At 50.1% G+C, this 17500-nt stretch overlaps 1 protein-coding gene across 1 annotated transcript in view; it reads left to right on the top strand.

Moving 5' to 3' along the window:
- LOC311124509 (serine/threonine-protein kinase LMTK1-like) overlaps positions 1–7378 on the top strand; it is a gene marked incomplete at its 3' end in the record, with an annotated part of 42437 nt that extends 35059 nt beyond the window's left edge. The window contains exon 3 of the mRNA XM_084198642.1: positions 7229–7378. Coding sequence (XP_084054768.1) covers positions 7229–7378 — 150 coding nt within the window. The remainder of the gene's footprint in view (positions 1–7228) is intronic.
- Positions 7379–17500: the final 10122 nt, after the last annotated feature.

Below are 17500 nucleotides of genomic sequence, written 5' to 3'. Positions count from 1 at the left end.
TTGTTTAAGTGTTCCCTTAATTTTTTTGAGCAGTGTATATAACACTACATGACCAAAAGTATGTGGACACCTGCTCGCCGAACATCTCATTCCAAAATCATGGGCATTAATATGTAGTTGGTCCCCCCTTTACTGCTATAACAGCCTCCACTCTTCTGAGAAGGCTTTCCACTAGATGTTGGAACATTGCTGCGGGGACTTGCTTCAATTCAGCCACAAGATCATTAGTGAGATTGGGCACTGATGTTGGGTGATTAGGCCTGGCTCGCAGTATGCATTCCAATTCATCCCAAAGATGTTCGATGGGGTTGAGGTCAGGGCTCTGTGCAGGCCAGTCAAGTTCTTCCACACCGATCTCAACAAACCATTTCTGTATGGACCTCGCTTTGTGCACTGAGGCATTGTAATACTGAAACAGGAAAGGGCCTTCCCCAAACTGTTGCCACAAAGTTGGAAGCTCAGAATCGTAAAGATTTCCCTTCACAGGAACAAAGAGGCCTGGCCCGAACAATGAAAAACAGCCCCAGACCATTATTCCTCCTCCACCAAACTTTACAGTTGGCACTATGCATTCAGGCAGGTAGCGTTCTTCTGGCATCCGCCAAACCCAGATTTGTCAGTCGGACTGCCAGATGGTGAAGCTCCACAGAACTCGTTTCCACTGCTCCAGAGTCCAATGGCGACGAGCTTAACACCACTCCAGCCGACGCTTGGCATTGCACATGACGATCTTAGGCTTGTGTGCGGCTGCTCGGCCACGGAAACTCATTTCATTAAGCTCCTGACGAACAATTATTGTATTGACATTGCTTCCAGAGGCAGTTTGGAACTCCGTAGTGAGTGTTGCAACCGAGGATGGACTATGTTTGTGTCACGCGTGCTGTAGGTGGGTGTAGTGGTGGAATCAAACGCAGGACACCGAAGTATAGTCCAACAGACTTTAGTAACTCTCCAACAAGGAAAAATACAAGAACACTTGCCCGAAGGCGATAGTACGCACGAAGGCGAACAAAACAAATGCGCACTACACAGGTGCGTAAACACTCCACGCAGTGGAGGGAAGCTCAACCGAGCGAAATAGCGAAATCAGCCCTACACACGACAGACCAAAAACAATAACACACAACACCTGACAAACACAACGAGAACTAAATAGGACACTAATGACACTAAATGAAAACAGGTGTGACAACAATCAGACAAAAGCAAACGAACATGAAACATACAACGGTGGCAGCTAGTATTCCGGAGACAACGAACGCCGAAGCCTGCCCGAACAAGGGAGAGAGGCAGCCTCGGCCGAAACCGTGACAGTACCCCCCCCTTGACGCGCGGCTCCAGACGTGCGCCGACTCCGGCCTCGGGGACGACCCGGAGGACGCGGAGCAGGGTGCGTCGGGTGCCCACGATGGAATTCCGTCAGGAGAGACGGGTCCAAAATGTCTCTCCTCGGCACCCAGCACCGCTCCTCCGGACCGTACCCCTCCCACTCCACTAGATACTGGAGACCCCCCATCCGACGTCTCGAATCCAAGATGGACCTCACGGAGTACGCCGGTGCCCCCTCGATGTCCAATGGGGGCGGAGGAGTCTCCCTGATCTCACTTTCTTGGAGTGGGCCAGCTACCACCGGCCTGAGAAGGGACACATGGAACGAGGGGTTAATACTTTCATATTCAACAGGTAGCTGTAATTTATAACACACCTCGTTCAACCTTCCCAGGACTTTAAATGGCCCTACAAACCGCCGACCCAGTTTCCGACAGGGCAGGCGGAGGGGCAGGTTCCTGGTAGAGAGCCAGACTCGATCACCAGGTGCGTACACCGGTCCCTCACTGCGGTGGAGATCGGCGCTCGCCTTATGACGTCGGAGGGCCCGCTGCAGGTGGACGTGTGCAGCGTTCCATGTCTCCTCCGAACGCCTCGCCCACTCATCCACCGCAGGAGCCTCGATCTGGCTCTGCTGCCAGGGTGCCAGAACCGGCTGGTAACCTAACACACATTGGAAAGGGGTTAGGTTAGTGGAGGAATGGCGTAGGGAATTCTGGGCCATTTCGGCCCAGGGAACGTACCTTGCCCACTCCTCCGGCCGGTCCTGGCAGTATGTTCTAAGAAACCTGCCCACATCCTGGTTTACACGTTCCACCTGCCCATTACTCTCCGGGTGGTAACCCGAGGTGAGGCTCACCGAGACCCCCAACCGCTCCATAAAGGCCCTCCAGACTCTGGAGGTAAATTGGGGACCTCGATCAGACACAATATCCTCGGGTACCCCGTAGTGCCGGAACACATGGGTGAATAGGGCTTCGGCAGTTTGCAGGGCGGTAGGAAGGCCCGGCATGGGGAGCAAACGACAGGCCTTAGAAAACCGGTCCACAACGACCAGTATAGTGGTATTCCCCTGTGAAGGAGGAAGGTCAGTAAGGAAATCCACCGAGAGGTGGGACCATGGTCGTTGTGGCACGGGCAGGGGTAGTAACATACCCCTAGGCAGATGTCTAGGCGCCTTACACTTGGCGCACACCGAGCAGGAGGAAACATAAACCCTCACATCCCTTGCCAACGTGGGCCACCAGTACTTGGCACTAAGACAGTGCACTGTCCGGCCGATACCCGGATGTCCAGAGGAGGGTGACGTGTGAGCCCAATAGATCAATCGATCCCGAACCTCGAGCGGAACGTACTTCCGACCCTCCGGGCACTGTGGTGGACTAGGGTCGGTGCGTAACGCCCGCTCGAGCTCAGCATCGACCTCCCACACTACCGGTGCCACCAGACACGACTCCGGCAGTATGGGAGTGGGCTCCACGGACCTCTCCTCCGTGTCATACCGCCGAGACAGCGCATCTGCCTTACCGTTCTGGGACCCAGGGATGTACGTGATCTTAAACGTAAACCGGGTCAAAAACATATTCCATCTAGCCTGCCGAGGGTTTAGCCTCCTCGCTGCCCGGATGTACTCCAGGTTACGGTGGTCCGTCAAAATGAGGAAAGGGTGTTGAGCCCCCTCAAGCCAGTGCCTCCACACCTTTAGGGCCTGTACCACGGCTAACAGCTCCCTGTCCCCTACGTCATAGTTTCGCTCCGCCGGACTGAGCTTCTTGGAATAAAAAGCACAGGGGCGGAGTTTAGGTGGCGCGCCTGATCGTTGTGAAAGCACGGCTCCTATACCGGCCTCAGACGCGTCCACCTCTACCTGAAATGGTAAAGAGGGATCCGGATGCGCCAGCACTGGAGCCGAGGTAAACAGGTCCTTCAGCCTCCCAAATGCCCTGTCCGCCTCGGCAGACCACTGCAGACGCACCGGGCCCCCCTTCAAGAGAGACGTGATGGGAGCTGCCACCTGTCCAAAACCCCGGATAAACCTCCGGTAGTAATTCGCAAACCCCAAAAACTGCTGCACCTCCTTCACAGTGGTTGGTGTTTGCCAATTACGCACGGCTGACACCCGGTCTACCTCCATCTTCACCCCTGACGCAGACAACTGATACCCCAAAAAGGAGACCGACTCCTGGAAAAACAGACACTTCTCTGCCTTAACATACAGGTCGTGCTCCACCAGCCTCCGCAACACTCTGCGCACCAGGGCCACATGCTCGACACGGGTAGTTGAGTACACGAGAATGTCATCTATGTACACCACGACCCCCTGCCCCTGCATGTCCCTGAAGATCTCATCCACGAATGATTGGAAAACTGACGGAGCGTTCATCAACCCGTATGGCATGACAAGATACTCGTAATGGCCCGAGGTGGTACTAAAGGCTGTCTTCCATTCATCGCCCTCCCTGATGCGCACCAAGTTGTACGCGCTCCTGAGATCTAATTTAGTGAAGAAACGCGCCCCATGCAAGGACTCAGTCATGGTCGCAATCAGCGGGAGTGGATAACTGTACTTCACCGTGATCTGATTGAGACCACGGTAATCGATGCACGGGCGCAACCCACCATCCTTCTTCTTCACAAAAAAGAAACTTGAGGACGCAGGGGAAGTGGAAGGCCGTATGTATCCTTGTCTCAGAGATTCGTCTATGTAAGTCTCCATAGCTTTCTTCTCCTCCTGAGACAGAGGATACACATGGCTCCGTGGGAGCGCAGCTCCTGCCTGGAGGTCTATCGCACAATCTCCCTGCCTATGGGGCGGCAACTGCGTTGCCCTCGACTTACTAAACGCAATAGCCAAATCCCCATACTCAGGGGGAACGTGCAATGCGGGCACCTGGTTTGGACTCTCCACCGAGGTAGCCCCTACGGAAACGCCTAAACATCTACCCACACACTGGGCAGACCACTCCATCAGAGCCCTCTCCTGCCACGAAATAGATGGGTTATGGGTACTCAACCAGGGCATGCCCAGCACCACCGGATACGCAGGAGAGTCAATCAGAAATAGCTGAATCATCTCCTGATGACCCCCCTGCGCACACATCCTAAGTGGCGCAGTGACCTCCCTGATCAAGCCCGCACCCAACGGACGGCTATCTAGGGCATGAACGGGGAAAGGGACATCAACAGGAAGAAGGGGAATCCCTAAAGCTAAACAAAATTTCTTATCAATAAAATTCCCAGCCGCGCCTGAATCTACCAGCGCCTTATGCTGGGAATGAGGTGCTACCTGTGGAAAACTCACAGGCAAACAGAAATGTGCAACAGAGAGCTCTGGGTGAGTGGGGCGCCTACTCACCTGGAAGGAATCCCCAGTGCGGGACCTGTCGTCCTCTCCCCTAGGAGGCCATCCCCAGCACCTAGCCGCGGTGTGTCCTCCCCGACCACAGTTGGTGCAGGGGATGGACCCCCTAGTAAGCCGACCCCTCCTCTCTCTAGCGCCAGCGCCCCCGAGCTCCATGGGACACGGCTCGGAAGCGCTGGAGGGTGAAATGGACGGACCCCCCTCGGAATGTCCGCGGGTAGCTAGTAGGTTATCCAGCCTGATGGACATGTCGACCAACTGGTCGAACGAGAGGCTGGTGTCCCTACAAGCCAGCTCCCGACGGACGTCCTCTCGTAGACTACATCTGTAGTGATCGACGAGAGCCCGATCATTCCACCCTGCATCTGCCGCTAGAGTACGGAATTCGAGGGCGAACTCTTGCGCACTCCTCCTCCCCTGCCGGAGGAAGACCAGACGCTCCCCCGCCGCTTTCCCCTCCGGGGGATGGTCAAACACCGCCCTGAAGCGGCGGGAGAACTCGTCGTACGTGATGGTGTCCGCGTCGATCTTCCTCCACTCCGCGTTGGCCCATTCCAATGCCTTCCCGGAAAGGCAGGAGATCAGGGCGGACACGCTCTCATGTCCCGAGGGCGCCGGGTGCACGGTGGCCAGGTACAGCTCCACCTGGAGAAGGAATCCCTGACACCCGGCCGCGGTTCCATCGTAGGCCCTCGGGAGTGAGAGTCGGACTCCTCGGGGTTCCGGTGCTGGAATGGGCGGACTGGCCGATGGTGCTGGCAGGGAGGGTGGCGGTGGAGGCGTTCCCCAGCCTCGAATGGTGGTGATCACCTCCTGCAGTGCGGTCCCCATCTGCAGGATCTGGTCCCGTTGTTCCCGAACCTGGTTCTCCAGCGTCGTCTGGGCTGCTGCGGCTCCTGCTGATTCCATTTAATAGGTGTGTTATTCTGTCACGCGTGCTGTAGGTGGGTGTAGTGGTGGAATCAAACGCAGGACACCGAAGTATAGTCCAACAGACTTTAGTAACTCTCCAACAAGGAAAAATACGAGAACACTTGCCCGAAGGCGATAGTACGCACGAAGGCGAACAAAACAAATGCGCACTACACAGGTGCGTAAACACTCCACGCAGTGGAGGGAAGCTCAACCGAGCGAAATAGCGAAATCAGCCCTACACACGACAGACCAAAAACAATAACACACAACACCTGACAAACACAACGAGAACTAAATAGGACACTAATGACACTAAATGAAAACAGGTGTGACAACAATCAGACAAAAGCAAACGAACATGAAACATACAACGGTGGCAGCTAGTATTCCGGAGACAACGAACGCCGAAGCCTGCCCGAACAAGGGAGAGAGGCAGCCTCGGCCGAAACCGTGACAGTTTGTACGCGCTTCAGCACTCGGCGGTCCCGTTCTGTGAGCTTGTGTGGCCTACAACTTAGCTACATCATTCTCATCACTGGAGATAGGGGATAACACACTATCACATTTCATAACGCTTTTACAACAATTACCTTCACTCCAGATCGCCAAATCAGCCAATAGATGGTATGGGTATACTGGTCTAGAACACATCCATCCGTTTATATCATTGTGTATGTCGCTTAGATGTTCTCAATTTAAACAGTGTACCAAATTATTCAACTCAGTTTCTCCTTCAAGTACCATCTCGCAATGTGCCTGTGGGAAACATAAGAAAGGGCCATTGTTGCTATAGCAATGTACTCTTCACTCGCTCTGGGCAGAGAGGAACTGCATGTTAAACTCGGTGAGATAGACTCCTAAATTGATAGTGTAGTTTGTTTAGGCGATTTTACAGCTAGCTAGCTACTTCGCATGCTGATATTGACTTTGGTATTATTGTGTGTAGCTACATTTGCTAGCTAGCTACCTAGCCAGCCCAGAGAGAGAGCATTGTATTGTGGGTTTTGTAGTCGACTTGAGCTGCAACTGATTTCCAGAACCATTTTCACATGTTGCTACCAATCTTGTTATAACGACAAAATAAAACTTTTGTTCCCTCAAAAATGTTTGCACATGTAAGTGTTATTTAACACTGTTAATCGTAGGATTTAGTGGTTTGGGGTGGATTATCCCTTTAATGCAGAAGGCACGAACACTCGGATGACTAACCACAATGTGTTATTGAATCACACACAAACACACATGCAGGCATGTACACAACCACTTTCTCTCTCAGTGACCCAGACATGCATACACATTCTTTCTCCTCCGTCCTCTCTCTCTCTCTCTCTCTCTCTCTCTCTCTCTCTCTCTCTCTCTCTCTCTCTCTCTCTCTCTCTCTCTCTCTCTCTCTCTCTCTCTCTCTCTCTCTCCCCCTCTCTCTCTCCTCCCCCCTCTCTCTCTCCTCCCCCTCCCCCCCTCTCTCTCCCTCCTCCCCCCCCCTCACTCTCTCTCATCTCTCCATCCCCCCCCCCCTCTCTCTCCTCTCGCCCTCCCCCCCCACCCCCCCCCTCACTCTCTCTCTCTCTCTCTCTCACACACACATACACACTAACCCCAGTGTCTTCTCTCCCCTCCTACCAGGAGTTTGAGAACACAGAGGGAGAGGAGTACCAGGCGGACCTGACCTCGTCTCGTAATGGACCTGAAGTCTACATCCTCCCACTCACTGAGGTCTCCCTGCCCGTCTCCAAACAGCCCGGACGATCCAGTAAGACCCTAGTCTATCTATGACCCATCACCTATGACCTATCACCTCTATCTATCACCTATGACCCCTATGGCTGTCTCTTCTCTTCTTTGGAGTAATTCAACGTCAAGTCAAGCCCTGGGTTAATCATTCGAATTGCTTGATTACTCAAATGAGGCTAATAGAGTTGTCTCAGGTCCACACTCCAGGCTGTAGATCAATAATGATAGCTGTGTCCCAAATGGCACCCTATTCCCTACACAGTGCACTATTTTTGTGACCATGGGACTTGTAGTGCATTATACAGAGAATATGGTGCATTTAGGATGCATACGGTGACCCAGCAGGGCCATCATCATACCCCATCATCAGAACATCTTCATACTCCATCATCAGAACATCATCATACCCCATCATCAGAACATCTTCATACTCCATCATCAGAACATCATCATACTCCATCATCAGAACATCATCATACCCCATCATCAGAACATCTTCATACTCCATCATCAGAACATCATCATACCCCCATCATCAGAACATCTTCATACTCCATCATCAGAACATCATCATACTCCATCATCAGAACATCATCATACCCCATTATCAGAACATCAACATACCCCATCATCAGAACATCATCATACCCCATCATCAGAACATCATCATAACCCATCATCAGAACATCATCATACCCCATTATCAGAACATCATCATACCCCATCATCAGAACATCATCATACGACAGCATCAGAACATCATCAGAACCCATCATCAGAACATCATCATACCCCATTATCAGAACATCATCATACCCCATTATCAGAACATCATCATACCCCATCATCAGAAACATCATCATACGACAGCATCAGAACATATTCATACCCCATCATCATACTCCATCATCAGAGCATCATCACTACCCCATTATCAGAACATCATCAGACCCCATTATCAGAACACCATCATACCCCATCATCAGAACATCATCATACGACAGCATCAGAACATCATCATAACCCATCATCAGAACATCATCATACCCCATCATCGGAAACTTCATCATACCCCATCCTCATACCCCATCATCAGAACATCATCATACCGCATCATCAGAACATCATCATACCCCATCATCATACCCCATCATTTGAACATCATCATACCCCATCATTATACCACATCATCAGAACATCATTATAACCCATCATTATACCCCATCATCATACCCCATCATCAGAACATCATCATACCCCATTATCAGAAACATTATCAGAACATCATCATACCCCATCATCAGAACATCATCATACCCCATCATCAGACATCATCATAACCCATCATCAGAACATCATCATACCCCTTCATCATACCCATCATCAGAACATCATCATACCACATCATCAGAACATCATCATACCCCATCATTTGAACATCATCATACCCCATCATTATAACCCCATCATCAGAACATCATTATACCCCATCATCATACCCATCATATAATATAATAATAATAATATGCCATTTAGCAGACGCTTTTATCCAAAGCGACTTACAGTCACGCGTGCATCATTTTTTTTTGTGTATGGGTGGTCCGGGGATCGAACCCACTACCTTGGCGTACAAGCGCCGTGCTCTACCAGCTGAGCTACAGAGGACCACAATCATCAGAACATCATCATACCCCATGATCAGAACATCATCAGAACATCATCATACCCCATCTTCAGAACATCATCATTCCCCATCATCATAACCCATCATCAGAACATTGACCTGCATACTTGGTTGACCCAGCAGGGCCCATCATCATACCTCATCATCAGAACATTGACCTGCACACTGGGTTGACCCAGCAATTGGGAGATGGTGAGAATTTCCTGACAAACAGGACAGAGCACAGACATTCTCTCTTTTCCACTCTCTCTCTTTCTTTCTCTCTCCCTCTATTTCTCTCTCTCTCTCTGTGTCTCTCCCTCTTATCCCTTCTCTCCCCCCTCTCTCCCCCCTCTCGCTCTCCTCTCTCTTTCTCTCTCCCCTTCTCTCCCTCTCCCTCCCTCTCTCACTCTGACATCTGTCTGTTGCGTAATGCAGAATGAGGCTGGCCTGCTGCAGTGCTCCGTGGCAGTGTGTGTCCGTGTGTGTGTGTGTGTCTGTGTCTGTGTGTGTGTGTATGTGTGTGTCTGTGAGGAATGCAAGAGAGCTGTAGCACATTGGGGAGGAAGGAATCCGTCACTCACTCTCTCATTCTCTGGGCTCTCAACTGTTTCTGTTTCTTTGTTGTGCTCTGAATCCCAGGATGTGAGCGTGAGCAGGGATTGGACAAGCCAGCGTCAGGCTGGTAGCCAATCGCTGCCCTCCCTCCTGTCCTCCATAGCTACGGTTGTGTGATTGGTTCAGGTGTTGCAGGGTGCAGAGAGGAGAGTGGGGGAGAGAAGAGAGGAGGAGACGGGGAGAGAGGAGAGGGGAAGAGAGAGTGGGGGAGAAAGGAGAGAACAGAGGACAGAGGCGAAAGGGGGGTGGGTTTTGTTTAAAAAAGGGGGAGATTGATTTTGGTGTGATTCAATTAAAACAACTGTTCAAAAAAGCAGAGAGGAGGAGAAGGGGAGGAGGGGAGAGGAGGAGAAGGGGAGGAGGGGAGGTGAGAAGGGGAGGAGGGGGGGTGAGGAGGAGGAGAGAGGAGGAGAGGAGGAGGAGGGGAGAGGAGAAGGGAAGGAGGGGAGAGGAGGAGAGGAGGAGGGGAGGTGAGAAGGGGAGGAGGGGAGAGGAGGAGGGAAGGAGGGGAGAGGAGGAGAGGAGGAGAGGAAAGGAGGAGAGGAGGAGGGGAGAGGAGAAGGGAAGGAGGGGAGGAGGGGTGAGGGGGAGGAGGGGTGAGGGGGAGGAGGGGAGAGGAGAAGGGGGAGATTCAGGAGAGATTGGCTCTGGTCTGGATGCATCGTTCTCCTGTTCATCTATCCTCCTCCTCCTCTTCCTCCTCCTCTTCCCTGTCCTCTCCATCCTCAGTTTCTCTGTGGTCCTGAATCCCAGTGCTATTGACTCTGTTGCTGTTTTTCTCTCTCTCTCTCGTCATACACATAGCATGCATAAGTAGAAGGAGCCCTAGTCTCATAAGCTGAAGCTGAAGCTGAAGTGAATTGACAATAGAAGTAATGATGTCTGTATGGAATACATTCTGCTTCCCAAATGGCACCCTATTCCCTATATAGCGAATAGGTTACCATTTGGGACGCACACGGTTTAGCAAGGTCAAGACAGCTATAAGGCTTACAGGATAATCCTTATTCTATAGCACATTGTTCATCGGGCATTTCAAAAGACCCTCAGCCATGCATATTTACTACATACAATACACACATAACTCCTGCCCACACACACAGCTAGAGACAGATCACCACACTAAGAGATAGATCACCACACTAAGAGACAGATCACCACACTGAGACAGATCACCACACCACACTAAGAGACAGATCACCACACTGAGACAGATCACCACACCACACTAAGAGACAGATCACCACACCACACTAAGAGACAGATCACCACACCACACTAAGAGACAGATCACCACACCACACTAAGAGACAGATCACCACACCACACTAAGAGACAGATCACCACACCACACTAAGAGACAGATCACCACACTAAGAGACAGATCACCACACTAAGAGACAGATCACCACACTAAGAGACAGATCACCACACTGAGACAGATCACCACACTAAGAGACAGAACACCACACTAAGAGACAGATCACCACACTAAGAGACAGATCACCACACTAAGAGACAGATCACCACACCACACTAAGAAACAGATCACCACACTAAGAGACAGATCACCACACCACACTAAGAGACAGATCACCACACTAAGAGACAGATCACCACACCACACTAAGAGACAGATCACCACACTAAGAGACAGATCACCACACTAAGAGACAGATCACCACACTAAGAGACAGATCACCACACTAAGAGACAGATCACCACACTAAGAGACAGATCACACTAAGAGACAGATCACCACACTGAGACAGATCACCACACCACACTAAGAGACAGATCACCACACTAAGAGACAGATCACCACACTAAGAGACAGATCACCACACCAAGAGACAGATCACCACACTGAGACAGATCACCACACCACACTAAGAGACAGATCACCACACCACACTAAGAGACAGATCACCACACTAAGAGACAGATCACCACACTAAGAGACAGATCACCACACTAAGAGACAGATCACCACACTAAGAGACAGATCACCACACTAAGAGACAGATCACCACACCACACTAAGAGACAGATCACCACACTGAGACAGATCACCACACTAAGAGACAGATCACCACACTAAGAGACAGATCACCACACTAAGAGACAGATCACCACACTAAGAGACAGATCACCACACTAAGAGACAGATCACTACACTAAGAGACAGATCACCACACCAAGAGACAGATCACCACACCAAGAGACAGATCACCAAACCAAGAGACAGATCACCACACCACACTAAGAGACAGATCACCACACTAAGAGACAGATCACCACACCACACTAAGAGACAGATCACCACACTAAGAGACAGATCACCACACTAAGAGACAGATCACCACACTAAGAGACAGATCACCACACTAAGAGACAGATCACCACACTAAGAGACAGATCACCACACTAAGAGACAGATCACCACACTAAGAGACAGATCACCACACTAAGAGACAGATCACCACACTAAGAGACAGATCACCACACTAAGAGACAGATCACCACACCACACTAAGAGACAGATCACCACACTAAGAGACAGATCACCACACTAAGAGACAGATCACCACACTAAGAGACAGATCACCACACTAAGAGACAGATCACCACACTAAGAGACAGATCACCACACTAAGAGACAGATCACCACACCACACTAAGAGACAGATCACCACACTAAGAGACAGATCACCACACTAAGAGACAGATCACCACACTAAGAGACAGATCACCACACTAAGAGACAGATCACCACACTAAGAGACAGTCAACTGGCTATGCCATCTACACACTATGGAAATACATTCCATGGTTTGATTCTATGATTGCTCAGTTTTGCATTTCTGTTCTATAGAGAACTGGCTCAACTCAATAGTCCTTTTAAAGGAGTCTGAGACTGGCACGCATACCTACTGTAACATATTAATGTATGTATATTATCCTCTCTCATATTCACAAACACATAATAACCTACACAAAGTGAAAAGTACACACACTTTTATATGTAATTCAGTCTGTGAATTAATTAGTAAGTGTGGGTGAATATCATTTAGCCCAACAGTATGTATTATCCCACCAATCCCTGTCCCTGCCTCCTACCTCAGGCTTCACTGCCAGGGAAGGCCAGGAGTGGGAAGACAACACACACACATTCCTCTAGTGGGATGAAATGACGCGCGCACACACACACACACATTCCTAGTGGGATGGAATTATATAAAGGAGCAGTTATTTAGAAAAGAAAGGAGAGAAGAACCTCTGGAGGGGGGAGAGAGAGAGAGAGAGAGAGAGAGAGAGAGAGAGAGAGAGAGAGAGAGAGAGAGAGAGTAGGGTGTGTGTGTGTGCTGTTATCACCGTGACAACCCCTGCCCAGTGGCCGTGCTAGGATCTAGAGAATGCCCAGTGAATGGGTCCTGTGTCTGCTGAGTTGGTAGGCTGGTACCAAGCACTGGGGACCAACCAACAGACAAAGGCTGTGATTTAGCCTTTAGGCCAGGGGATAGTGATGGGGATGGAGGAGTAGGAGGCTGTGTCACTGGACTGTCACTGTGGCGCTCCTGGAACGCTGGAGCAGAGGACTGGCATTATGCTTTACAATACAGGGAGGGGACAGAGGACTGGCATTATGCTTTACAATACAGGGAGGGGACAGAGGACTGGCATTATGCTTTACAATACAGGGAGGGGACAGAGGACTGGCATTATGCTTTACAATACAGGGAGGGGACAGAGGACTGGCATTATGCTTTACAATACAGGGAGGGGACAGAGGACTGGCATTATGCTTTACAATACAGGGAGGGGACAGAGGACTGGCATTATGCTTTACAATACAGGGAGGGGACAGAGGACTGGCATTATGCTTTACAATACAGGGAGGGGACAGAGGACTGGCATTATGCTTTACAATACAGGGAGGGGACAGAGGACTGGCATTATGCTTTACAATACAGGGAGGGGACAGAGGACTGGCATAATGCTTTACAATACAGGGAGGGGACAGAGGACTGGCATTATGCTTTACAATACAGGGAGGGGACAGAGGACTGGCATTATGCTTTACAATACAGGGAGGGGACAGAGGACTGGCATTATGCTTTACAATACAGGGAGGGGACAGGGGACTGGCATTATGCTTTACAATACAGGGAGGGGACAGAGGACTGGCATTATGCTTTACAATACAGGGAGGGGACAGAGGACTGGCATTATGCTTTACAATACAGGGAGGGGACAGAGGACTGGCATTATGGTTTACAATACAGGGAGGGGACAGGGGACTGGCATTATGCTTTACAATACAGGGAGGGGACAGAGGACTGGCATTATGCTTTACAATACAGGGAGGGGACAGAGGACTGGCATTATGCTTTACAATACAGGGAGGGGACAGAGGACTGGCATTATGGTTTACAATACAGGGAGGGGACAGAGTACTGGCATTATGGTTTACAATACAGGGAGGGGACAGAGGACTGGCATTATGGTTTACAATACAGGGAGGGTTTAACTGTGTGTAACAGAAAGGGGGGAAGAGAGAGAGAGACAGAGAAATAGAGGGAGATAGTTTCAAGTTTGAATGTCACATGCACAGTGAAATGGCTTTCTTGCAAACTCATAACCCAACAATGCAGTAATCTATAACAATGTAATACTAGAAAAAAATATAAATCCTATATGGATGGTGTTAAGAGATAGATGGGAGGTATTGAATGGAGTTGAAGGATGGGACTAATAACAAATAACAACACATAATAACAAGATAACTAATAATGTAAGCATACTGTGTCCATAATAAGTATATAGGTTGTATGTTGGGAGCTTTTGGGAAAGAGTACAGTTAGAAAGATATGGCATATAGAAGCAAACCGGATGGACATCATGAAAATGATCGGAGAAGTTGAGAGTAGAAGAAGTTCAGGAGCAATAAAAAAATAATATATATATAGATATATATAATAGAATTATTGTAAAATTAACTCTGTCCATAAGGTGTAGATAGTAAGTATAGACCGGAAGTAGAGGCCTGGGCATTGTTGTTCACTAATTTACTCCAAGTAGGGAAAGGATGGTGGGGTTGAAAAGTAATAAAGGGGAGTATATATATATATATATATATATATATATATATATATATATATATATATATATAAAATATATAAAAAAACATGGGGGATTGGAAGTGATGCAGACAATTACATTGATAGAAGATACAATCTATCTGCAATATTAAGCTGATCCATTCCACCCCAAAAAAATAATTAAAAAAAAAAAATACTAGAAAAAAGCACACGCATGAGAGACAGAGGGACAGGGTGGTGTCATGGCACCAGGGCCAACCTAGGAGGGAATGGGCAGGAGTGACGGACGGAGGGGTGGGGGGATAGGGTGATGGAGAGGGAGGGGTGGGGGGATAGGGTGATGGAGAGGGAAGGGTGGGTGGATAGGGTGATGGAGAGGGAGGGGTGGGGGGATAAGGTGATGGAGAGGGAGGGGTGGGGGGATAGGGTGATGGAGAGGGAGGGAGAGGGGTGGGGGGATAGGGTGATGGAGAGGGAGGGGGGAGGGGTGTGGGGATAGGGTGATGGAGAGGGAGGGGTGGGGGGATAGGGTGATGGAGAGGAGGGGGAGGGGTGGGGGGTTAGGGTGATGAAGAGGAGGGGGAGGGGGGATAGGGTGATGAGAGGAGGGGGAGGGGTGGGGGAATAGGGTGATGGAGAGGGAGGGGTGGGGGGATAGGGTGATGGAGAGGAGGGGGAGGGGTGGGGTGTCTATGACAGAGACCTTTCTCTCTGCATATCATAGAGCTCTGTGTGTGTGTGTGTGTGTGTGTGTGTGTGTGTATGTGTGTGTTGGGGCTATGTGGAATGCTTCTGTCAGTCTCAGTGACACACAGACAGAAGGCTATTATAATGTGTCTCTTACGTCACTGCTGCTCCCAGTGTCCTTAGGGAACACAGTGCGCTGGCATGTCAGTCAGTCAGTCAGGCGACACACTACGGACATGCCTGACAGTCGGAGTCGGTTAGACACACACAGACAGAGCCATGCATGATCAGTGTACCGTGTACGTCAGCGCACACCCAGTGCGGTGTCTGGGTTTGGGAAAGGAAGAGAGATTGGAAGATTAGGTTGGTTGGACAAACGGACAGAGAGAGAGAGTCATGCCTGACCAGAACACATGGCGTTGCTGGCCACGGCGCTCAGAGAAGGAGAACATGTCTTCTAGAACCTCACCGGACGGCACACAGAACAACACATCTTCTAGAACCAGAACCTCACAGAAAGTCTCTAGAACCTCACAGAAAGACAGTGGAGCCTCACCAGATGACATCGGGACAGCAGAAGGACTGCTCTTCTGTCTTCTATGTTCAACATACAGAGAAGGACCCTGCTGGTTGAGATTCCTGCTATGTTGCCTCAGACAGAGCTGAGACCCAGTCTATAGAGGAGAGACAGAGCTGAGACCCAGTCTATAGAGGAGAGACAGAGCTGAGACCCAGTCTATAGAGGAGAGACAGAGCTGAGACCCAGTCTATAGAGGAGAGACAGAGCTGACCCAGTCAATAGAGGAGAGACAGAGCTGACCCAGTCTATAGAGGAGAGACAGAGCTGAGACCCAGTCTATAGAGGAGAGGCAGAGCTGACCCAGTCTATAGAGGAGAGACAGAGCTGAGACCCAGTCTATAGAGGAGAGACAGAGCTGACCCAGTCTATAGAGGAGAGACAGAGCTGAGACCCAGTCTATAGAGGAGAGGCAGAGCTGACCCAGTCTATAGAGGAGAGGCAGAGCTGACCCAGTCTATAGAGGAGAGGCAGAGCTGAGACCCAGTCTATAGAGGAGAGGCAGAGCTGAGACCCAGTCTATAGAGGAGAGACAGAGCTGACCCAGTCAATAGAGGAGAGACAGAGCTGAGACCCAGTCTATAGAGGAGAGACAGAGCTGACCCAGTCTATAGAGGAGAGACAGAGCTGACCCAGTCTATAGAGGAGAGGAGACAGTACTGTCTGTGTGACAGCTGGGAGGAAGGTTCATGGATGGGGTTCTGGAACATGTTTAGTTTTGGAACAGTGTGTCTTCTAGTGTGAGGAGGATGCAGTGCGATCAGCGATTCTGGACTGGGAGAGAGAGAGAGAGAGAGAGAGAGAGAGGCAGGCAGCTTGTTCAGCTGTGTGAGGGCTCGTAGGGTTAAACCCTGTGGAGGGTTGGCTGACGTGGCCCCAGCGGTCATGGGTTTTTCTCTTCTCTCTGACACACACACCAGGACTGGGGCCATGGACTCTCACACACACTTTCTGTGGCTGGTCTCTCATCACTTCTGTGGACGGGCAGAGCTTTTCTTCACACACACATACCGTCCTCTCTGGGACCGGACCCATTCACCGCACACACACCGCACACACACACGGTGCTCTACCTCAGGGTGGACGGCTGGCCGCTCCACCACTCCAGCTACTTTAACTTCATCACCACCTTCACCATCATCATCATCATCATCTCTGAATAATGAGGATTCGTCAAGGTACTTGTTTCTAGTAATATGATGCTCAACTCTGTAGGAGTTGACAGATAGACAGACTCTGGGGTTATTTAGGAGTTGTGATCACAGATAGACAGACTCTGGGGTTATTTAGGAGTTGTGGACACAGATAGACAGACTGGGGTTATTTAGGAGTTGTGATCACAGATAGACAGACTGGTGTTATTTAGGAGTTGTGGACACAGATAGACAGACTGGTGTTATTTAGGAGTTGTGGACACAGATAGACAGACTGGTGTTATTTAGGAGTTGTGGACACAGATAGACAGACTGGGGTTATTTAGGAGTTGTGGACACAGATAGACAGACGGGTTATTTAGG

Source organism: Coregonus lavaretus (genome assembly GCF_964263955.1).
Source record: "Coregonus lavaretus genome assembly, contig: HAP1_SCAFFOLD_387, whole genome shotgun sequence".
NCBI classification, from domain to species: domain Eukaryota; kingdom Metazoa; phylum Chordata; class Actinopteri; order Salmoniformes; family Salmonidae; genus Coregonus; species Coregonus lavaretus.
The sequence above is the reverse complement of the archived record's forward strand: the minus strand, read 5'-3'. Positions and strand labels throughout refer to the sequence as shown.